Source organism: Bufo bufo, chromosome 1, assembly GCF_905171765.1.
Source record: "Bufo bufo chromosome 1, aBufBuf1.1, whole genome shotgun sequence".
NCBI lineage: Eukaryota > Metazoa > Chordata > Amphibia > Anura > Bufonidae > Bufo > Bufo bufo.
In genome coordinates, this window is record NC_053389.1 from 551,291,437 (window position 1) to 551,315,367 (window position 23,931).

General features: G+C 44.5%; 1 protein-coding gene and 1 pseudogene across 6 annotated transcripts in view; both read left to right on the forward strand.

Moving 5' to 3' along the window:
• Nucleotides 1-23,931, forward strand: part of KMT2E (lysine methyltransferase 2E (inactive)) — a 123,580-nt gene that overhangs the window by 87,273 nt on the left and 12,376 nt on the right. For 4 of the 6 annotated variants that reach the window (XM_040412573.1, XM_040412597.1, XM_040412591.1 and 1 more), the window contains 7 exons: nucleotides 304-357; nucleotides 3,016-3,267; nucleotides 3,372-3,516; nucleotides 8,673-8,923; nucleotides 11,464-11,520; nucleotides 12,778-13,347; nucleotides 22,688-22,989. In XM_040412573.1, the coding sequence (XP_040268507.1) occupies nucleotides 304-357; nucleotides 3,016-3,267; nucleotides 3,372-3,516; nucleotides 8,673-8,923; nucleotides 11,464-11,520; nucleotides 12,778-13,347; nucleotides 22,688-22,989 (1,631 nt within the window). The remainder of the gene's footprint in view (nucleotides 1-303; nucleotides 358-3,015; nucleotides 3,268-3,371; nucleotides 3,517-8,672; nucleotides 8,924-11,463; nucleotides 11,521-12,777; nucleotides 13,348-22,687; nucleotides 22,990-23,931) is intronic. The other 2 variants (XM_040412582.1, XM_040412604.1) reach the window with 1 other exon arrangement.
• LOC120987343 lies at nucleotides 7,433-7,516 on the forward strand (annotated as a pseudogene).

Here is a 23,931-nt window from a genome sequence, read left to right on the forward strand (position 1 = left end):
AATACGTTTAAAAAATAAGTATATTATCTATATATACAAGTTTACCTATGTTCTAGGACCACTTATGTGATGTATTCATCCAACATCACTCGCATTTTGCAAGTGAGTTTCTACATGTTTTTTCCTTTGTTTAGATACCAATTTTATTTGTTTAATGGCAGAACACTTTGATTTATATGTACTTTGATCACTTGCAAACTAAGATATTTTTATAAAATTGTAACACATGGCATGCTTTTCTACTTGTTTCCGATTTAAGCATGTGTCTTATCAATAATGCTTACATTGCCATTCTGTTTGCAGTCTTGCGTAAACACTTGTGTGGCACTTCAAAAATGGAAGGACACTCTTTTTACAGTATGTATCAAAGGCAGTCTTGTGAATTATTTTTCCACACAAGTATTTTATGCTGTGTCCTAAAATGTGTAATACTCTGCTGTGAACTAGACATGCAGACTTCAGATATTTTTCCATTATTTATGTTTTATATTGGCAATATATGGCAGTGTGAATGGACCATTTTGTGTCTTTAAAAGCTACTGGCGAAACTTTGACCTGGGATGCTAGATTTTTTTTAAAATATTTAAACATTTTTGCACTACAGCTCTTAAAAGCAGATTAATACAAGAAAAATATGGTTTAGTTTACTATTTCCCATCCAATACAGCCATTAACACTAAAAAGAAAAAAAATATCTCCCTTTTCCAGCTTGTTACAGATAATATAGGCAAAAAAAAGACTCTTGATTTTGCCTGGGGGATGCCAAATATACAAATTCTAGGAAGCTTAGAGTTTTCATTCAAGTTATTTTCAAGCAAAAATGAAGAACAGAATTCTACATGTATACAATAAGTTGTATTCTTACCTAGTGCTTCTTCATGTGACACTGACATGACTGCCTCTGTCCTCAACCTGTGCTACATTAATTCAGGGGAACGGGACACTTGTTCTTATTAGTGGGCGTCCAGAGGTCAAACTCTTTAACCAGATACTTATTTATAGGATACGTTTGTATTTGAGAGAAAGTCAATTTACTACAGAATTTTGCAACTATATTGTAGTTATAGTTGGACTTGGACTTTTTCCATAGTTTACTTTACATGACATGTTGAATAATTTACGTGACTTTCATTTTCATTCAGTAAAAGTCGCAAATTTGAGATATCAACATTAAAATGGAAAATAACGTTATCAAATGGAATATAGATCAGATTTCATACAGAGTGTTTTTGTAAAATTTTCATTATGTCCTCATTACTCATTTTTTTTTTGCCATAGAGTAACCGTAAGATGAAATTCTTACCTTAATTTTGAATTTGGACAGGATTTATTACACCTAATACACATGGTGTGAATGTGCTGGGTTTCTTTCCTTTTTATTTTTCATGTCTACATTTTGCAATCAATTAAAAATTACGATGATTATAAACATTATATACATCCAGTTGTAAAATAAATATATATATATATATATATATATATATATATATATATATATATATAAATATAATATTGCTATTGTTGCAGATCATTGGGTTTTCTGGTAGTGAAACTCGGGACCTGTCAAGTGCCACACTGGGACATACATGAGTGGCTGTTTTTCTTCCCTAATCTACTTAAAGACAACATGCCACCACAAAATGCATGTTCTAGAGCAGGAGAAGCTGAGCAGATTGATATATACTGTAGTTTTGAGGGAAGAGAGTCAGTAAAACATGTCATTTTTTTACTTTTATATCTCTGATGTTTCTGACTTTAGTTGTACACGGGGTAGGTGCTATTAGTAATTGATATTCCCTGTATAAGTGTGTATACATAGCTAGCTGTCAGTCACTGATTGCTATACACAGGGGTGGTCTTAAGTTCAGAAAGAGCAGAGGTTCAAATAAATAAATTACAGGTTTTACAGAATCTTTTCCCACAAACAATATATCAATCTGCTCGGCTCCTGGTCTATAACATGCTGCCTGCAGATTTCACTGTGACAAGTTCTGTTTAACCACTTAAAGGGGTTGGATATTTTCCTATATTGATGACCTATCCTCTGTCTGCTTCTTTCCATTGAAGTGAATGGGTACGGAGGAGCTACAATTGCACCTGCTCAGTGCTGCGATGTCGACGGCGAGCAGGTAAATGGTGAAGAGAAGGCAGCACTCGCATGAGCACTGTGTTCTCTTCAAACAGCTGATTGGCTGGAAGTCTGACTCCTGATCTGATATTGATGACCCATCCTTTTAATAAGTCATCAAAATAGGAAACTGGCTCACCCTCCTTTTTTTTTTTTTTTTACTTCCAATAGTCATAACTTTTAGTTTTTTCCGTTCACATAGCAGGATCAAGGATTGTTTTTTACAGGACAAGTTACATTTTTAATGTTACTATGACTGCCTTTTTCTGCGGGTCAGTTCAATTTCAAGAATACCAATTTTATTTTATTTTTTGTCCAATTAGGGGCTTTAGTATGCAATCCCTTGTACCTTAGACTGCAATAGAATTCAGTTGCAGTCTATGGGATTTTGACAGACATTCTATAAAGCCCTGCCGCAGGGCTTAACAGGCATCGTACTATGGTTGGGAGCCTCAGTAAGGCCTCAGGCTACCATAGTAACGGTTAGGAACTGCACGATTTTGCCGCAGTGCCTCTTATCGGATGGGGACCCCTCTTTCTGTCTAAGCCCACTGATACCTTGATCGCTGTTGACTGTGGCATCTGTCCATGGTCAGTTATCTCTGATCAGTCATTGTAGCTGGGCCTCTACTGTAATACACAGCCGAAACTCACTGCATATGGAGCGTAGTGGTCTATTGTTTACTTTTAATATTATGAGATTGAAAGGGAATTCCATAATCCAACTAATTTATATAAATTGCAATGTGTTTGGAAATATGGAAAGTTACCTGCAAACAATGCGTTTGTCACATCATATTGAATTCTCCAGTATAGCCCATACAAGCTGTACAAACAGATTCCAGTTTAGGGAGACCATAAAATGAACTGTGTTTTGTTATTTCTAGCACTTGGTTAATGAATGGTTAAGTGAGAAGCATGAAAAATCTGCTAAACATGGGGAGGCATTTTTGGAAAAACCTCTGCGCATAACCACAGATCCAGAAGTCCTTGCCACACAATTAAATTCTCTGCCGGGCCTCATCTATAGTCCACACATGTACAGCACTCCAAAGCACTATATTCGATTTACCTCGCCTTTCCTTTCTGAGAAGAAGAAGAAAAAAGATGAGGAGAACCTTACAAGTTGTTGCAAAAAGGTATATGAGAATCTATATATATTTTTTCTTTAAGGTATTTTAGCATCTTACTTGCCATCTATGCATATTTATATCATTTTATTTATTTATTTTTTAATAATAAGCGTTGGCTCAAACAAGCTTTGGAAGAGGAACATTCTGCACCAATGAATCCATTTGATTCTCCAGCCCAAGATGGATCTCAGAGTCCGATTACATTTGCAGAAAATAAGTGCCATCTAGTATTGAATGGTAGCTGCCCATTAGCAGGTAAGGTAAACTTTGGTAGTTTAATGTAAAACAAATATTTTTCAAGGACACCTGTCACCGTTTTAAGTAGGGATTGACCAATATTGATTTTTAAGGGCCGATACCGATAATCTATGAACTTTCAGGCCGATAGCCGATAATTTATACCGATATTCTGTGAATTTTCATTTTTGAAAAAAAAAAAAAAAAAATTTCCTACACATCTGCTGAAAATGAATGTTTATTGTTAACGTGTAGTTTTTATTTTTCTTGTAAATTCTTTTTTTCATTTATAATTAATATTTTAGTGTTGGTTTTTTTTTTAGATCTCTATCAGGGTGAATAGGACTTCACACTTACCATAGCAGCCAGGGCTTCAATAGCGTCCTGGCTGCCATGGTAACCGATCGGTGCCCCAGGCTTACACTGCTGGGGCTCCGATCAGAACTTCCACTGAGGAGGAGGGGAGAGGGGACTCTGTGGCCACTGCCACCAATGATTAATACTGGGGGGCACACTGCGCCACCATTGTTTTAATACTGGGCTTGGGTGGGGGGGGGGGGGGGGGCGCTCTGCGCCACCAATGAAGATGACTCTCTCATTCATTCATATACAGGAGGTGGGAGCTGGCTGCAGAATCACATAGCCGGCTCCCGACCTCCATGAGCGTTAGCTGCGATCCGCGGCACCTGAGGGGTTAACTACCACGGATCGCAGCTACTTGTCATAGAGTTTGGGAGCCGGCTATGTGATTCTGCAGATAGCTCCCGCCTCCTGTATATGAATTAATGAGAGAGGTATCTTCATTGGTGGCGCAGTGGCCACAGCCCCTCCCCTCCTCTTGTCCTCCCTCCTCTCATTGGTGGCAGCAGCAGCAGCACAGAGCGGAGGGAGACACTGCTTCCTTCTCCCCTGTGCTGCTGAGGGAACACAGAGCGCTGTCAGCAGCGCGATCCTTGTTCCCCATATGTTATCGGTATATCGGCAAAATAGATGGCGATACCGATAACGGTCAAAATCCTGAATATCGGCCGATAATATCGGTAAAACCGATAATCGGTCGATCCCTAGTTTTAAGTAACGTTCGGTAGGTTTGACTAAGGGAAATCTCTGAGCATTACTTAACTGGTTAGTCATCCTGTAGTTTTGAAAAAGTATGGAGGACCAAGCTCACTGAGGGTGTGACCCTGCTGTGGTTAGTGTACAACCTGCAGCCGGATTAAATTACCGTAAATCATTTGTACATAATAAGGTGCAGGATTAGACTAGATTGATTATTCATAGGTTCATTGTTAATGTCCTTGTGGCAATACCCTAATAGTTTCTGGACAAAATTTTGTTGTGCTGTGTAATCAACCTGCTGCTATTGATTAGGGAAAATCCCGCACAACACATGGATAATGAGCTGGCTGCGAATTTAGGGATTTTATGAAGATGTATCTGGAACAGCGTTCATACGTAATTCAAATCTTATTTTAGAGATATGAAAACCTTCAGTGATTCAAACTGCTAATCTACAAAATGACCTTCTGCCTTGATTACTTTGTGAAAGAGTGTTGACAGAATACATACATACATACATACATACATACATACATACCCATAAGACGCACCTAGGTTTTTGAGGAGGAAAATAAGAAAAAAATATTTTTAACCAAAAGGTGTGCTTTTGGTGGGTTTTGAACTAATGGTGGTCTGTGCATGACATTACTATGGGGGAATCTGTGGATTGCACTGTTATGGGGGGGGGGTGCACTGTTATGGGGGGGGGGGGAATCTGTGGGTGGCACTGTTATGGGGGGGGGGGAAATCTGTGGGTGGCACTGTTGTGGGGGGGGGGTGATCTGTAGGTGGCACTGTTGTGGGGGGGGGGGTGTGATCTGTGGGTGGCACTGTTGTGGGGGGGGGTGTGATCTGTGGGTGGCACTGTTGTGGGGGGGGGTGTGATCTGTGGGTGGCACTGTTGTGGGGGGGGGGTGTGATCTGTGGGTGGCACTGTTGTGGGGGGGGGGGTGATCTGTGGGTGGCACTGTTGTGGGGGGGTGTGATCTGTGGGTGGCACTGTTGTGGGTGGCACTGTTGTGGGGGGGTGTGATCTGTGGGTGGCACTGTTGTGGGGGGGGGTGTGATCTGTGGGTGGCACTGTTGTGGGGGGGGGGGTGATCTGTGGGTGGCACTGTTGTGTGTGTGGGGGGGGGGGGGGAATCTGTGGATGGCACTGTTGGGGGGGGGGGGGGGTGATCTGTGGATGGCGGCACTGTTATATATGTGTCGCCCACAGATCCCCCACCCCATCACAGTGCCATCCACATATCCCCCACCCCTAATATACCGGAGCTAAACCTGTGGGAGGGGCCGGTGGCATGCAAATGCGGCGGGGCTGGTGCGGTCACTGTACTCTGGCCCTGCCGCTCACTCACTGCTTTATTGCCTAAACCTATTATAATAATAACTTTAATTGAAGTTACGATCCCCAGCCCCATCTGTACTACTTACTAAATGTCCTGTAGCAGGCAGCCGGCCGTAACTCACTGATGTCACGTGCCTGCGTCGCCTACTTTATGAATGAAGTAGGCGGCGTAGGTAAATGACATTTAGTAGGTAGTACAGATGGGGCTGGGGATCGGAACTTCAATTAAAATTATTACTATAAAAGGTTTAGGCATTTAATGAAGTGAGTGACCGCATCCGCCCTGCCGCATTTGCATGACACCGGCCCCTCCTCCCTCCCCCTTCCAGCTGATACATCGCAGTCTTATGGGGCGAAAAATACGGTACATAAACTGTGGGAAAAAATGAAGAGACCACTGCAAAATTATCAGTTTCTCTAGTTTTACAATTTTATGGGTATGTGTTTGACAAAAATGAGCGGTCTAGTTTTAATTCTGTAAACTACTGACAACATTTCTCCCAAATTCCAGATAAAAGTATTGTATCTGTACAATAGGGTCTGAATACTTATGTCCATGCAAAATTGTACTTTTTCCTTTCTAAGGGCTCATGCACACGAACGTATTTTCTTTCCGTGTCCATTCAGTTTTTTGTTTTTTTGCGGACCGTATGCGGAAACATTCACTTCAGTGGGTTCGCAAAAAAACGGGAATTTACTCCATGTGCGTTTCCGTATGTACGTATTTCCGTTACGCTAAAAATTAGAACATGTCCTATTATTGTCCGCATTACAGACAAGGATAGTACTGTTCTATGAAGGGCCAGCTGTTCCATTCCGCAAAATACGGATGCGCATGGATGTCATCCATATTTTTTGCGGACCGCAAAATACATACGGTCGTGTGCATGAGCCCTCTGATTTCACTTTCTCATGATGGTGTATTAAGTGCAGATTGATGGGGGGAAAACTTTATTTTTCTTATTTTATTTTAGCACAAGTCTGCAAAACGGCTAAAATTTTTAAGTAAAAGGGTCTCAAGACTGTCCGAATGTGTTAGTTTCCATGTGTTTTTAATTTAAAGCTTAGTGGAGATGTTTTTTAGTATATTTAGTTTCATGTGGAGAGGTTTTCCTTAAAGGGAGTCTTTCACGCCGATTGACCCTATTAACCTATTAACAGACTTATGTCCACGGTATCCCCCCTATTAAAAATGTTCTTAGTTCCCTGCTAGCATCGTTCGTCCGAAAAACACTTTTATTCCGTATGCAAATGAGGCTGTGAAGGTGCCCAGGGGCGGCCTTACAACGGCCAGTGCCCAGGCCCCTGGATCATTTTCATACCAATCCACTCCCCCCTCCGCCGATTCTGCCCGCCCTTGGTCTCTTTTCTATCTTTCCCCCTATTGTCCGTAATCCCGCGCATGCGCCGATGACCGCGATATCTGCGCGTGCGCATTGAATGACCACAGTCTGGCCGGGGCATCACAGTTTACCATGCGCATGCGCCGGCCCCCGGCCTAACTTACGTTCTTGCCGTGATCACAGCATCGCTTCTCGGCTTTTTGGCTAAGATCAAGTGTAGTATCTGTTCTTCAGTTCCTGTAGAGCTACGCTCCAGGCTGTACTCCTTCCATGGCTCGCCATGGTCGTTGAGCGGAACGGAGAACCACACAGCAAGCCTGGGTGGCGGAGCATGGGTGTTGGACCGAATGCCCATGTGAAGTCACCTTTGAGCTCTGCTGGATCAACGCCATTAGGTCGAGTTGTGTTGAAAGCCCAAAGTGCAAGTGCCCCAGGGGTGGTGCCCTGGGCTGCTGGAAATCACTGGGAGTGGCAGCCCACCGAGAGATGGCACATTGCACAGCACTTTTTCTCACAATTTTAGCACACACCTCTATTTGCTCGTCTTCGGCCTTGAAGATACGAGGAATTTTTATAATTCCGGCCGAATGTCCGGGCCGTAATGACAAACATTTCACTTATTTATTTTTTATGTCACCGTGTACTTTTACACGTTGTGTGTTCACTAGGATTTTCAAGGATTGCGGCGCCCTAACGGGTACCCCCTCCTTGAGGTCTAGGGGGCTGTGTGTGGCCATTGGTTCCTCACCCCCCTGCCAAACCCCTTGGGCTCTCCCTTCGAGGAGAGTCCCGACCTTGTTGAAGCTCCTGGCTGACGCCTTGGGTGGCAGCCTAGGCGAAAGCCAGGAGCATAGATGGGCGTACCCTTGGCTTCGGCTGAGGGTTGCCACTTGTCTCAGTCCCTTGCAGCAGCTTAACGGCCCCGGAGGGATTGGGAATGGTTTGTGGGGGGCTCTTCTCTTCGGAGAGGGCCTGCGATAGACCGCGATCTAGTGCACGATTTTTGTGTGGCACGCTGCACGATTTTGTTGCACGAGGTGAGAGCACGACTTTGGGCTTTCGATAATTAAAAAAAAAAAAGCAGTTGCAGAGAAAGCACAGACACTAGGTGTAACAGCAATGCCCCCTTTGCACGATAGGCTAATATGTATATATATATATATATATATATATATATATATATATATATATATATATATATATATATATATATATATATTAAAACATTTTTCTCAGCAATGTCAACATGGAACCAACACAGATGCCTTCAGCTGCCAAGTGCACATGCAACAGGTCACCAAGTTTCATAGGTACAAATTTGCTGACATATGACCCTTTAAGCCAAAATTTCAGTGTTTTGTACTGTGTACATTATTAAGTTGAATCAAATTTATATTTTATTCTTTTTTTTTTTTTTAAAACAGATCTAACAACTCCACTGAAAAAACGAAGATTGTATCAGTTGTTGGACTGTGTTTACTCAGAAAATTCTACACCTACCGCATCTCCTTATGCTACACCAACCCACACAGATATACCATCCACAGACACTTCCCTATTTACTACTCCTCCCAGGGTAAAAGTAGAGGACGATGTTCGTAGCAACTGCAAGCAGGCTTTTTCACCAGTTACACCTATAACTTCATGCATACGTGGGAATCACTTGCAATTTGAGGTAAGTGGCAGTAGTTTTTGCCTCATGGTGTTAAAGGGATTGTGTCATCTCAAGCATTGATGGCATGTTGGTAGGATATGCCACCAATGTCTGATCGGTGCGGGTCCCATCTCTAGAACGGAGCCCACAAAGTGAAGGACAGCAAACCGCGCATGCGTGGCTGCCCTTTATTTCTGTGGGAGTGCCAAAAGTATAAGTCCCCTAAAAAAATGAATGGGAAGCACACTGTTTAAGTGCGCTCACCGCTCCATTCACTTGTATATGGGCGACGGAAATTGCAGAACCAACGTTTGGCTATTTTCGTCAGTCCCAAAGAAATGAATGGCGGGCAGCTACACGTGCGCGGTCTGCTCTCCTTCAGTTTGTGGGCTCTGTTCTAGAGACAGGCGGGACCACACCTATCAGACATTGATGGCATATCCTAGCAATATACAAACGAAAAATGCAAATGTGATCGCACACTACATCCAGCACTCTGCCCTCCATGCTGGATGAGACATTGGTTTATATTTTGGCCAAAGCATAGTAAGCCACTCACCGCGTCAAGGTTGTCTCATGAGTGGTCCCTAACTCTTGTTCCTACCTGTTCATGGGCCATGACAGCCACATAAAATCCAGGGAATGCAGGTCAGCATGCAAGCCAAGTACACTTTGCTTGTAACCCCGTCCGGTGCCATTACAGCTTTCATCGGATCCAGGGATGCAAGTACCAACATGCATGCTGAACCCACCATATACTTCTCCTGGAGCCAGATGGCTAATGGTAGGTTCTATACAAGCAGACTCAGTTTTATACTGACTTTAAAACCAGCCTCAAGGACAGATTAACTGGTCAGGTGTGCAATGACTCCAAGGAGATCGCCACGCCTCCAATATATACTACAAAGAAAAAAATAAGGGGTTGGGTAAGCACAACCTGCCTGCAGGTGCACATCACTATGGCGAAATACATATACAAACGGAAAATGCAAATGTGATCGCACACTACATCCAGCACTCTGCCCTCCATGCTGGATGAGACATTGGTTTATATTTTGGCCAAAGCATAGTAAGCCACTCACCGCGTCAAGGTTGTCTCATGAGTGGTCCCTAACTCTTGTTCCTACCTGTTCATGGGCCATGACAGCCACATAAAATCCAGGGAATGCAGGTCAGCATGCAAGCCAAGTACACTTTGCTTGTAACCCCGTCCGGTGCCATTACAGCTTTCATCGGATCCAGGGATGCAAGTACCAACATGCATGCTGAACCCACCATATACTTCTCCTGGAGTCTGCTTGTATAGAACCTACCATTAGCCATCTGGCTCCAGGAGAAGTATATGGTGGGTTCAGCATGCATGTTGGTACTTGCATCCCTGGATCCGATGAAAGCTGTAATGGCACCGGACGGGGTTACAAGCAAAGTGTACTTGGCTTGCATGCTGACCTGCATTCCCTGGATTTTATGTGGCTGTCATGGCCCATGAACAGGTAGGAACAAGAGTTAGGGACCACTCATGAGACAACCTTGATGCGGTGAGTGGCTTACTATGCTTTGGCCAAAATATAAACCAATGTCTCATCCAGCATGGAGGGCAGAGTGCTGGATGTAGTGTGCGATCACATTTGCATTTTCCGTTTGTATATGTATTTCGCCATAGTGATGTGCACCTGCAGGCAGGTTGTGCTGACCCAACCCCTTATTTTTTTCTTTGTACTATATCCTAGCAATATGCCACCAATGCTTCAGATGACTCAACTCCTTTAAAAAAAAATACATAAAAGCACATTTCCTACATTATGTGGTATTTTTTTTATTTTTTACAGCTAGCAAAAAAATTCGCACTTGTTAGCTGTTAGTAAAACTGATTACACACAGCAGTGTATTGGTCAATATAAAGATTCAGTGAGTCCAAAGCATGGAGGTAGAAATCTTTTTAATTCTACTTTTTCTCTGTGTAGGTTGTCACTCCTAATTTTTGCTTACATATACTAACCAAAATACTGCTGTGAGAAAGTGTCATTATGGCAGCACATTTAGTTTCGCAAACATACACAAAGTCTAATATGTTAGGCAAAATTAAAATAGATGTGGTATTTGTGGCACGTCCTATGAATATGCCATAAGTCTAAGATGGAAGTACCCCTTTAATGTCAGATTTCCTAATATATGTCTATTTCAGTAATCCAATTTTATGTTTAGCTGTTGAGGGAGGTAAACGACAGTTTCCGAAATATTTTGGACCAGATACACTGGTTTTTGGAGTCTGCTCCAAAAAATCTGTCAAAATAAAGTGGTGCAAATTGGCACACCACGTGCTTTTCCATGACACACTTGACAAAGTGTGGTGCTTAGTGGAGAGAGGTTGGATTTTCACTGGAAGGGGGCAGGGCCTAATATGCTCCATTTTTCTAACTATATATTATATACAGTTCCCAGCATAAATAAGTACACCCCCTCTGAGTAAGATTTTAATCAATATACCACTTAATAGAAGAACAATTTCCCAAGTTTTCTAGACAAATTATTACAGTTTACTTTACTACAATTCTTTCCAGAGCATTTCCTCGCCAGAAAGTTCTCCAGAACTAAGTCGTAAAACCTGTGGCCAAGATGTAAGTATTTCATGTATAGCACTAGAGCTGTTTATGGTCTCATATTTTCTGTTTTGTATGATACAAAAAAAGCAGCACTTAGTGAACAAAGTGCAGAAAATAACTTTTTCAGATCCTTCTCTCGATTCAACATCAGTGTGCTTGGGTTCCTAGGGCAGTGTTCGCATCATGTTTTTGTCCCATCTTTAACATATAGGTTGAGCGAAAAAAGGATGAAAAGCTTGAATTACTACGTTCTGCAGAGCCCTGCAAAAAAAAAAAAGTACAAGTAGAATGGAATTTTTATATATTTTTTTACACAAAGACCCTATAGAATGCTATGGATCATGTGCCGTACATTCTGCACGTGATCCCAGCCTGGGGTGAGAACCAGCAGCACATGCCGTGAGTCTGAATCTTTTGCTAGAGCTTTCCCCCTGTATGTTTTGTGACAATGTAATACTTTAAAGTAATTTTTCATTTTTAGGCTAATTAAAATCCTTATAGTGCGATTATTCAATATATAGTGCTCCTACCTTTTTCTATGCCTTAGTTTCTTTAAAAACCGCACTTTTTTAATATGTTAATTACCGTGCTACCAGCAAGTAGGGCAGTTGCTTGCTGGTAGCCGCCACATCCTCCTTTCAAAAAAATGCCCCCTCCTCCTGTTTCACAGGGCCAGCGAGCGCTCTCCTCCGGCTGGCCCTGTCTGCAATTCAAATCCCGCGCCTGCGCCTTACGTGTCTTCATTCGGCGCAGGCGCTCTGAGAGAAGGACGCTTGCTTCCTCAGAACTCCCTCGGTGCGCCTGCGCCGATGACGTCACCTCTAAACCCGAAAGAGAAGACATCATCGGCGCAGGCGTACTGAGGAAGTGCTGAGGAAGCGAGCGTCCTTCTCTCAGAGCGCCTGCGTCGAATGAAGACGCGTAAGGCGCAGGCGAGGGATTTGAATTGCAGACAGGGCCAGCCGGAGGAGGAGAGCGCTCGCTGGCCCTGTCAAACAGGAGGAGGGGGGCGTTTTTTTGAAAGGAGGATGTGGCGGCTACCAGCAAGTAACCGCCCTACTTGCTGGTAGCAAGGTAATTAACATATTATAAAAGTGCGGTTTTTAAAGAAACTAAGGCATAGAAAAATGTAGGAGCACTATATATTGAATAATCGCACTATAAGGACAGAAGCCCTTTAAATCGCACAGAAGCCCTTTAAATCGACCAGTACATTTTTGGGTAAATTGGTGTTTGTAGCTTAAATTTTATTTAATTTTTTCCTGTGAACAGGGTAGTGATCGGACAGGAACAGCGTTGGCTTTGAATTCATTCAGAAATTCTAATCTTACTGAAATTGGTGTGCAGGAAATCAAGACTATTGGTTATTGCAGCCCACGGAGCAGGACCGAGGTAAACAGACAATGCACATCAGATAGTGATTCGACTGTAGACCTTCACTTGGGACTTGAAATAAATGAACATACTGCATTACAAAAACACATGGAGCCCTTGTCCCGGGATAGGACTGATTCAAACAGCCAGCAAGAAAATGCTCACTGTGGACGGGGTGCAGTATATTCATCTTGGATCAAAAGCCCAGAAAGAACAGGAGTGAATTTCTCTGCAGTAAATTCTAACTTGAGAGACTTGACTCCTTCCCACCAATTAGAAGTTGGTGGTGGTTTCCGAATGAGTGACTCAAAGTGCCTGATTCAAGAGGATGCCCGTAGTATGTACATGGATGGATCAATTTTTTGTTCTTCAGAAGATGGACTTATTACGGGATTTGGTCGAGCACTTAACAGTGATGGTGTTTTAGATGGAAATGGCACACCATTAAATCCTCCACAAAAGAAAAAGGTTAGTGAACATTCTTCAGTATTCTACGTTGTAGTACTGATCCTACATTTGCCTGACTTAGTAATATTTTACTCTTGGACAGAAAAAAAATTAGATGGTCTTAGACAATCTTGTGAAACCTAATAACACGTTAACTAATTCTGCTAAGGTGTACAAAAAAAGTATTTAATTCTGTTATATTCTCCTTGATAAATGTAACTGCCTAAATGCTGCAGATTTTTCACAGCGGAATTGTGTGCGGAAAATCTGTAGCATTTACAGTAAAAGCGAAGTGGATGATATATCGGCAACCTCCTGCAGTGTAAACTGACACGCACTGTGTGTTTTCATTCTGCAGCATGTTAATCTATGCTGCTGGTTTTACCTGCGGCTTTCAACCGTTTGCAGTCTTCTGTTGCGATTAAGGCTGTTTTTGTGGCGGCAGATTTCAGCCAGATCACCTGTGGAAAATGAGTTCCCTGCTAGCGGAAATCACAGTAGACGTGAACGTTTTAGCATTTTCATGCATTTAAAGGGGTTGGCCACTATATCACAAAATGGCTGCTGAGGAAGGGTGATGTGACCGTTTCCATCCACCGGCAGCCTCCATTAAAGAGGTTATCTAGTAAAAGATATTGATGAGCTATCTGTCACGATCAATGTGGGCGTGAAACTACACCCTGAACACAGCAGGAAAGGGGAACAGTAATGGGCCTGGAAACTAGGGAAGAAACAGGTCACCTCCTAAACAACCCTAATCCGGGCCCTAACTACCTATAAATATGATTAGACCTTGAAGGTAGGAATATTCGTATGCTGTATACCTAGGCCCTGGAATGAGGTTAGGACCAGAAACAACCCATTCCTCCACAGATGGATGAATGGAAGTCTCTGTCTCAGGCCCAGATACAAACAGGGAATATAACAAACACAAAACAATAAGAAAAGACAAGACTTATCTGAAAGTAGAAAACTGGCAACTCCAGAAGCACCACAGTACAACCGACCAGCTAGTTAGAAGGCAGGAAGAAAATCTATAAACTTCACCTCCAAGAGTGAGAATCGGCTACTTATGGGAAAGGCAAATTATCAACAAGCAACACCTGAAGCAAGGAGTGTGGCATTCACCAAAACACAGACACAATAAGAGCCACAGGGAACTTGTCAATTTAACCCATGAGTTGTCAGTTTCTCTGATCTCCTGGTACCTGCCACGGGAACGTCCGTGACACTATCCTTAAGTAGGCCATGTGACTGATCAGAGCAGCATCTTCTTCCTAGCCAGTGACATCACCGTACATCAGTCACATGGCCTAGTTGCAGCGCAGCCCCATTTAAAGTCAATAGGGCTGAGCTGCAAAACCAAGCACAGCCACTATACTATGTATGGTGCTGTGCTTGGAAAGCTACCAACAGCCCGCCTGCAGCACTCACCAGACCTCCAGTGATGGCAGGACCTCCCTGAAACAGCTGATCCTGGCACCCACGCCAATGTGATAATGATGACCTATTCTGACATCATCTTTTTAAGGATAGCCGCATTAACCACCTCCTGTCTGTCCGTTGACTATAAATGTCCGGGAGGTGGATCTCTATCTCTAAATTGGATATTTCTGAACATCCATTCAGAGATGGCAGCTGCACGCTAATGGTGCAGCCGCAGAGCGTGTTGCCCGCTGTCAGTGACAGCAGGGCACCCCAGAGAGAAGGCAGGGACAGTTTCCAGGTGTCCCTGCCTTCTAGATCGCTGTAGAGCGCATTTTGTCCCGGCCCGGCGGTCATGTGACCGCTGGGGCCGGGAGAGTGCAGGAGCTGACGGGTCTTCTACAGACCTCGATCAGCCCTGTACTGAGGCTGCACAGTGTTGTATAGTGCTGTACAGCCTCTCTGGGAGGTGTATTTCTTTTGTATGAGAAATAAAAATAGTGGGAATGGGGGGGGGGGAAGGGAAGGGGGAGGAGAGAGAAGTGAAGTTAAATGTCCCCCAAAGGTCTTGTATGACCTTATGGGAGACTCAAAGTGTAAAATAAAAAGGTTTCACTGTAAAAAATTATATGTGTATATATGTATATGTGTATATATATATATATATATATATATATATATATATATATATATATATATATATATATATATATATAATCCTCAAATAGAGAATTAATATTTATTTTTAAATGGAAAAAAATAAAATAGACCTATTTGGTATTGCCGCGTCTGTGACGGTCGGCTCTATAAACATATCACATGATCCACCCAGTCCGATTAAACACCATAAAAAAATACGTAAATAAAAACTGTCAAAAAAAGCCATTTTGTCACCTTACATCACAAAAAGTGCAACACCAAGTGATCAAAAAGGCATGTGTCCCACAAAATGGTACCAATAAAAGTCACTCATCGAGCAAAAAATTTGCCCCTACATAGGAATATCGCAAAAATAATAAACTATAGCTCTCAGAACATGGACACATTGAAACATCATTTTTTTTTGTTTCAAAAATGCTATTGTGTTAAAGTGAAAAAAAAAAAAAAAAAAAAAAAGTATACATATTAAGTATCGCCGCGTCCGTAACAACCAGCTCTATAAAAATATCACATGATCTAACCCCTCAGGTGAACACTGTAAAAAACAAAAAAAAAAACTGTGCCAAAAAACAATTTTCTCGGACTTTTATCCATTGGGGGACACAGACCATGGGTATAGCTTAGAGGTATTAGTAGGAGGGACACTATGCAAATACAAAAGAGCTCCTCCTCCTCGGGCTATACCCCTCGACTCCACCAGGAGGGACTCAGTCTTTGCTTAGTGTCTGGTGAAGAAGGTTGACACTTTTTGATTAGTCTCCCTTTTGTTATTTTTCTTCTAGATGGGGACGCAGGTCGGCATGGCGCCTTCCTGGTCTCCCATGGAGTGCCCGCCGCCGTCTGTTGGACGTTGCCTGGCTGCCTCCATTATTCCCCAAGAAGGCAAGTGGATCCGGGCTTGACCTGTTAGCTCTGGCATCCCACCAACCCCTAGGTCACCTGCCGCTGCCCTCCATCCAGAGCACTGAACTCAGGTGAGTCAGATGTCTGAAGAGGTGAGCCCTGCTGGTAGAGGACAGAGGGAGAAGACTGCAGGAGCAGATAAGTATGGCTACAATCCTCTCCCTCTGGATTTGGTTCTCCAGATGTCTCAAGCTTCCAAATTTCTCTGCGAGGCTTCCATGGACATTGGTTCCCTCTTTGCCCGCATTTCTGCCCTCTTGGTCATTCAGCGCAGGGAGGTCTGGTTGAAGGTATGGGACGCTGACGCTTCCTCCAAGCGTTCCCTTGCTAACCTCCCCTTTGAGGGTTCCAGACTTTTTGGGGATCAATTGGATGAGTTCATCTCTGCTGCTACAGGGGGCAAGAGCACTCATCTTTCCCAGCCTAGGGCTAAGCGCCCCTTTCGGGCGCGGACTTCCGGTTCTCGGTACCAGTCCTTTCGCCGCTTCTCTTCATACAGGTCGTCGCCGGCTTCCTCTGCAGGGGGGGTCACAGGACTCCCGCAAGAAGCCCTCCTTCAAACCCCAGCCTTCCTGGCGCCCGAGGGCACAGTCGACCCGTCCTGCCGCTCCCAAGCAGTCTTCCGCATGAAGGGGTGCCCCCACCCCTCGTGGTGGGGGGCCGCCTGCTCTCTTATCAGCGGGTTTGGAGGGCTCATGTTCCGGACGCTTGGGCTCTAGAGATTTTAACGTCTGGTTACAAGATAGAGGTCGCGTCCAGACCGCTGGAACGTTTTTTCCCCTCTCGCATTCCGGAGGATCCGACCAGAGCCTCGGACCTCTTACTGGCAGTTTCCTCCCTTCTGGACCGGAGAGGAACAGGGCACAGGCAGGCCCGTCGCTAACAGACAGGCAAAACAAGCAATTGCTTGGGGCCCCGAGCTGGCCCAGGGCCAAGCAGAGCCGGTGCTTGTTTTGCTTCCTTTAAGGCTGCAGCCGCCTGAGCGCTCTATAGAGAGCCTCAGGCGGCTGCAGCACTCCTGGTTACCTCCCGAGTTCCTCCTCTGCTGACTGCTGCTCTGTAGCGTGGCCGAGCTCTCCTCCTCTACCTCCTGGCTGTCACTCAGTCCGGCCGGGTACCGTGCGGTACAGGAACAGGGGATTCAGTTTCCTGTTCCCGGCCGGACTGACAGGAAGTGTACACTGAGTGCTCACTTCTTTTTAGTCCGGCCGAGAACAGGAAACTGAATCTCCTGACCTGTACCACCCGGTTCCCGGCCGCACTGAGTGACAGCCAGGACTGGAGGTAGAGAGCGAGGAGCTCGGCCATGCTACAGGGTCCAGGGAAGGAGCCGGAGGACTGAATTAACTTAGGAACTTATCTAAGGTAGGGAGTAAAAAAACAAACAAACAGGGAGGGGGAGAGTAAGTAGGACATTTGTTGAAAATGTTCAAATTTCATGCACATTAAATGCAACAGCAGTATTTGCACTGTAAACCTCCTTTTTTTATTTATATAAAGTGTGGGTGAACTTAAACTGTATGGCTATACTGTGGTTCCTGTAGGCTTTGCGTGCGTAAGGTGTGTGTGGGGGGGGGGGGGGGGGGGGCGCGCCTCCATGTCTATTTTGCTTGGGGCCCCCAAATTCCTTCAAACGGCCCTGGGCATAGGTTTTTATTCAAACCTGTTCGTGGTCCCAAAGAAGGAGGGGTCGGTGCGTCCGATCCTGGGCCTAAAACTGTTCAACAAGTCTTTACAGGTTCGGAGGTTTCGAATGGAATCCCTCCGCTCCGTTATTGTTTTCTCTTCTTCCAGGGGAGTTCCTCGCGTCCGTGGACATCCAGGACTCCTATCTGCATGTTCCGATCGCAGAATCTCACCAACGATTCCTGCGCTTCGCCATTGGTGGTCGACACTATCAGTTTGTCGCCCTTCCTTTCGGGTTAGCAACCGCCCGTCAGGTCTTTGCCAAGATCCTGGCACCGATCATGGCACTTCTTCGTACCAGGGGCATTCCTTTGCTGCCCTACCTGGACGATGTCCTGATAAAGGCCCACTCGCTTCCGCAGGCCAAGGACTGCATCCGGATCACTGTTCAGACTGGAACAGTTTGGCTGGATAATCAATTTCCCAAAGTCCTCTCCCCTCCCGTCCCAGAAGCTCTCCTTCCTGGGGATGATTTTGGACACCTCGTCCGCCAGAGTGTTCCTGCCAGTCTCCAAGTCCTCCCAGATCCAGGGGGCAGTGTCGCATCTGCTGCGCTCCCCGTTCCTCTCCATACGGGAATGCATGCGGGTCCTGGGTCTTATGGTGGCCTCTTTCGAGGCCATTCCGTATGCCCAGTTTCACACTCGCTTGTTGCAACAGGAGATCCTTTCCCTCTGGGACAAAACCTCTCTGGGTCTAGACGATCGCATCCGTCTGTCTCAACGGGTTCGGGCAGCTCTCCCTTGGTGGCTGTCCCCGATGAACCTGAGGTCGGGGAGATCCTTTCTCCCTGTCTCCTGGACGATCGTCACCACCGATGCCAGTCTCCTGGGTTGGGGCGGCGTTCTCCAGTCTCACACGGTTCAGGGTGTTTGGGCAGCGGAATCTCGCCTTCCGATCAATATTCTGGAGCTGAGGGCGATTTTCCACTCCCTCTCCCATTGGACTCCTCTCCTTGCGGGCCTCCCGCTGAGGATCCAATCGGACAATGCCACAGCTGTGGCCTACATCAACCATCAGGGCGGGACCCGCAGCCGGATTGTGATGCAGGAGGTGCCGAAAATTCTGACGTGGGCTGAGTTGCACGTTCCGGTATTGTCAGCAGTTTACATTCCAGGAGTAGACAACTGGACGGCGGACTTTCTAAGCCGCAACAAGGTGGATCCAGGCGAGTGGTCTCTGCATCCAGCTGTATTCGAGGAAATCTGCCACAGATGGGGCCGTCCGGATGTGGACTTGATGGCGTCCAGGCTCAACAACAAGCTCCCGGTGTTCCTAGCTCGCGCCCGGGATCCGAAGGCGTACAGAGTTGGACACGCTGGTGTCTCCATGGCAGGACCATGGGTCTCTAAGTTTAACGGCGTGGCTGTTGAAACCGCCATCCTGAAGAAGAGGGGGTTCTTGGATTCAGTGATTAGAACCATGATCACTGTGAGGAAGCCGGCTTCCTCCCGGATTTACTATCGTACCTGGAAGGCCTTCCTGACTTTTTGTGAGAATTCGGGGTTCCCTCCCCTTCGCTTTTCCATCCCGACGGGCTGTCTTTTCTTCAGTCCGGACTGGAGATGGGACTGTTGTTGAGTTCCCTAAAAGGTCAGGTTTCGGCGCTGGCCGTCTTTTTTCAGAAGTCCCTTGCTCTTATGGGTCCTGTGAGAACTTTTCTTCAGGGGGTGGCACATTCGGCTCCTCCGTATGTTCTTCCTTTGCCTCCTTGGGATCTCAATTTGGTCTTGTGCGCTCTGCAGACTGCCCCCTTCGAACCTCTGAGAGAGGTCTCCCTGACTTTTCTCACCTGGAAGGCGGTCTTCTTTGTGGCCATAACTTCCATCAGACGGGTGTCGGAGTTGGCCGCTCTTTCCTGTCAGGAGCCTTTTCTGTTTTTTTCACCAGGATAAGGTTGTGCTCCGTCCAGTTCCCTCTTTTCTGCCCAAAGTGGTCTCTCCTTTCCACCTTAATGAGGATCTTGTCCTGCCCTCCTTTTGCCCTTCTCCGGCAAACCCCAAGGAACGCGCTCTACATTCCCTGGATGTCGTCCGGGCCTTAAAAGTGTATCTCACGGCCACCGCTTCCGTCTGCCGTTCAGATTCCCTCTTTTTGATTCCCGAGGGACCTCGTTAGGGGTCTGGCGGCCTCCAAGGTCACTGTGGCGCGATGGATCCGCTCGACTATTTCCGCGGCTTATCGCGCTCGTGGTAGGGTTCCCCCAGCTCGGATTAACGCTCTCTCCACTAGGGTGGTGGGGGCTTCCTGGGCAAGGCGCAATCGTGCCTCTGCGTCTCAGCTGGGTAAGGCGGCCACCTGGTCGTCCTTACATACTTTTACGAAGTTTTATCAGTTGCATTCCCTGGCTTCGGCTGATGCTGTCTTTGGCCGCAGGGTTTTACAGGCTGTGGTTCCTGTTTGACCGTTGGACGTTCCTCCTGGCGGTGCTGATATTTCTCCCACCCCATGGACTGCTTTAGGATGTCCCATGGTCTGTGTCCCCCAATGGATAAAAGTCAGAGAAAGGGAGATTTTTTTGTGAAACTCGCCTGTAAAATCTTTTTCTCGACTTTTCCATTGGGGGACATAGCTCCCGCCCATTCTGCCTGTTGCAGGAGGGTTTTTCAGTTCAGTTTCTGTTTGTGGTTGGACCTCATGAGCTTTGGTCCGATGGCTTCCATTATCTTTTCTTCTCCTTCTCCTGGTGGAGTCAGGGGGTATAGCCCGAGGAGGAGGAGGAGGAGATCTTTTGTATTTGCATAGTGTCCCTCCTACTAATACCTCTAAGCTATACCCATGGTCTGTGTCACCCAATGGAAAAGTCGACAAAAAGATTTTTCAGGTGAGTTTCACAAAAAATCTCCTTTTTTGTCACCTAAAATCACATAAAGTGCAACACCAAGCGATCAAAAAGGCATATGTCCCCCAAAATAGTACCAATCAAACTGTCACCTCATCCCGCAAAAAATGACTCTCTAACTAAGACAATCTGTCAAAAAATAAAAACGCTATGGCTCTCAGACTATGGCAACACTAAAACATTTTTTAAACCAAAAAAATTATGCCATTATTGCGTAAACCTTAAATAAGAAAATGCATACATATTAGGTATCGCCATGTCCGTAACTATCTGCACTATAAAAATGTCACATGACCTAACCCCTCAGGTTAACGCTGTAAAAATAAATAAATAAAAACTGTGCTAAAACAACCATTTTTTTGGCCACTTTGCCCCATAGTGTTATAATGAATGTTAAAAAAAATCATATGTACCCAAAAATGGTACCAATAAAAACGTCAACTCTTCCTGCAAAAAAGCCCCTGCACAAGACGATTGGGAGAAAAATAAAAAAAAATATGGTGTTCAGAAAATGGAGACAAAAAAGCTTTATTACGTAAAACTGAAACAAAGTAGACATATTTGATATCATTGCATCCATAGCAAACGGCTCTACAAAAATAGCACATGATCTACCCTGTCAGATGAATGTTGTAAAAAATAAAAACCGTGCCAAAACAGCCTACCTTGCCTCACAAAAAACATAATAAAGAGCAATTAAAAATCATATGTACCCCAAAATACTACCAATAAAACTGGCCCCTTATCCCCTAGTTTCCTAAATGGGGTCACTTTTGGGGAGTTTCTACTATAAGGGTGCATCAAGGGAGGCTTCAAATGGGACATGGCATCTAAAAACCCGTTCAGCAAAATCTGCCTTCCAAAAACCACACGGCGCTCCTTTTCTTCTGCGCCCTGCCGTGTGCCTTTACATCAGTTTACGACCATATGTGGGGTGTTCATGTAAACCACAGAATCAGGGTAATAAATATAGAGTTTTGTTTGGCTGTTAACCCTCGATGGTGTTAAAGAAAAAAATGGATTAAAATGGAAAATCTGCCAAAAAAGTGAAATTTTAAAAAATTTGATCTGAATTTTCCTTTTAATATTTGTGGAACACCTAAAGGGTTAACCAAGTTAGTAAAATCAGTTTTAAGTAACTTGAGGGGTGTAGTTTCTGCAATGGGGTCATTTATGGGGGGTATCCACTATGTAAGCCCCACAAAGTGACTTCAGAACTGAACTGGTCCTTAAAGTGGGTTTTGGCAATTTTCTTAAAAATTAAGAATTGCTTCTAAAATTCTAAGCCTTCTAACGTCCTAAAAAAATAAAATGACATTTGCAAAATTATGGCAACATAAAGTAGACATATGGGGAATGCTAAGATATATTTTATGAGGTATCACTTTCTGTTTTAAAAGCAGAGAAATAGACATTTTTAAAATTGAATTTTTTTTTGTAAATTTAGGATTTTTTCATAAATAATGGTATTGACTCAAATTTATGACCATCATGAAGTACAATCTCTGAATGGCTTGGATAAGTAAAAGCGTTCCAAAGCTATTACCACATAAAGTGACATGTCAAATTTGCTAAATAAGCCTGGTAAGGAAGGGGGCAAATGGCCCGGATGTAAAGTGGTTAACTAACACTGGATGGATAGGGGAACTAGGATACCCATGCACTTAATGTATCAAACTTGTTTTCATTTGATAATACTTTTATACAATGCCATCCGATTCTGCGTTTTTCTTCTATTTTTTTTTTTATTTTTTATTCAAGCCAAAATAACTTTATTTATTTTAATTTACTACATTGTGCATTAATGTTGATGCTGAGCAGCAATTGTACATTTGTTTCCTGCAGGTATCCTTATTGGAGTACCGAAAAAGGCAACGTGAAGCTAGAAAGAGTGGCTCAAAGTCTGATACTTTGCCACTGGTCGCACTTTCCCCACATTCTGAAAGTGGAAATGTATTTGCGAACTGTTCTACTACTAATGAAATCTGTAGTAACAATTTGGAAAGTGTCGAACCTATTGAGAGTGTTCCTAATTTGACTGTACCGCTGCCAGCTGAAGTTCAGAGCACCTCCTTAGAGGAGACAGACCAAAGTTCTCAAGTTACGGATGCTACTGCTAATGAGAAAAGTGATCCAGAGGTTCAATGGTATACATTTTTTTTCATTTTCCTGCCCTTCTGTTTGTTTGCTTCCCGTTTTCGAGCAATGGTTGCCAACATAGAAATTGATACATAATGAAACTTAATTAGATAACTACAGTTACTTTTACAAAAAGGGTGGAAAAAAACTAACTGACACATACGATTACATTTTGTCGCAGACTTATCACAGACTTCACCCCATCATTGTGAAAACAGTGAGTGTGAGAATACTGTGGAAAATACGCAACATGCTCAGTTTTCTGTGTGTACAATGTCCACAGCATGTGTGAGAGAGTTGTAAAATCTCATTCACTTGTCTGTTACTGTAGATATTACCTGTACTTAGGCTACTTTAACACTAGCGGCACGGACCTCCGGCAGGCTGTTCCGTCGGGTGAACAGCCTGTCGGATCCGTCCTATCAAACTTTGTTTTTTGTAATAATGCCTAGCCTTGTCTGCAAACTAGAAAAAAATAAGACATGCACTATTTTTTTTGCGGGGCAACGGAACGGACATACTGATGCGGACTGCACACGGTATGCTGTCCGCAATTTTTTCGGACCCATTGAAATGAATGGGTCTGCATCCTATTGGCAAAAAAAATGGAACGGACAAGGAAACAAACAACGTTCGTGTGCATGTAGCCTTATTCTGTGGATAGGGAATACGATCTTATAATGGGATAAGATATTGAAGTGGGACAGCCTCCTTAACCCGTAGAGGACCCGCACCGTACTTGTACGGCGCAGATGTCCGTGACTTAAGGACCAGCGCAGTACATATACAGTGCTGTGATCGGGCGGGTGCGGGAGATGCGCCCTCCCGATCCACGGCAGGGGTCCGGCAGTCACTGATAGCTGCCAGTGCATTAACCCTTGATGTGCCGTAGTCAGCGCTGACCGCGGCACATGCGATGTCCTCGGGTCCCCGTCCTGCAGGGAAAATTT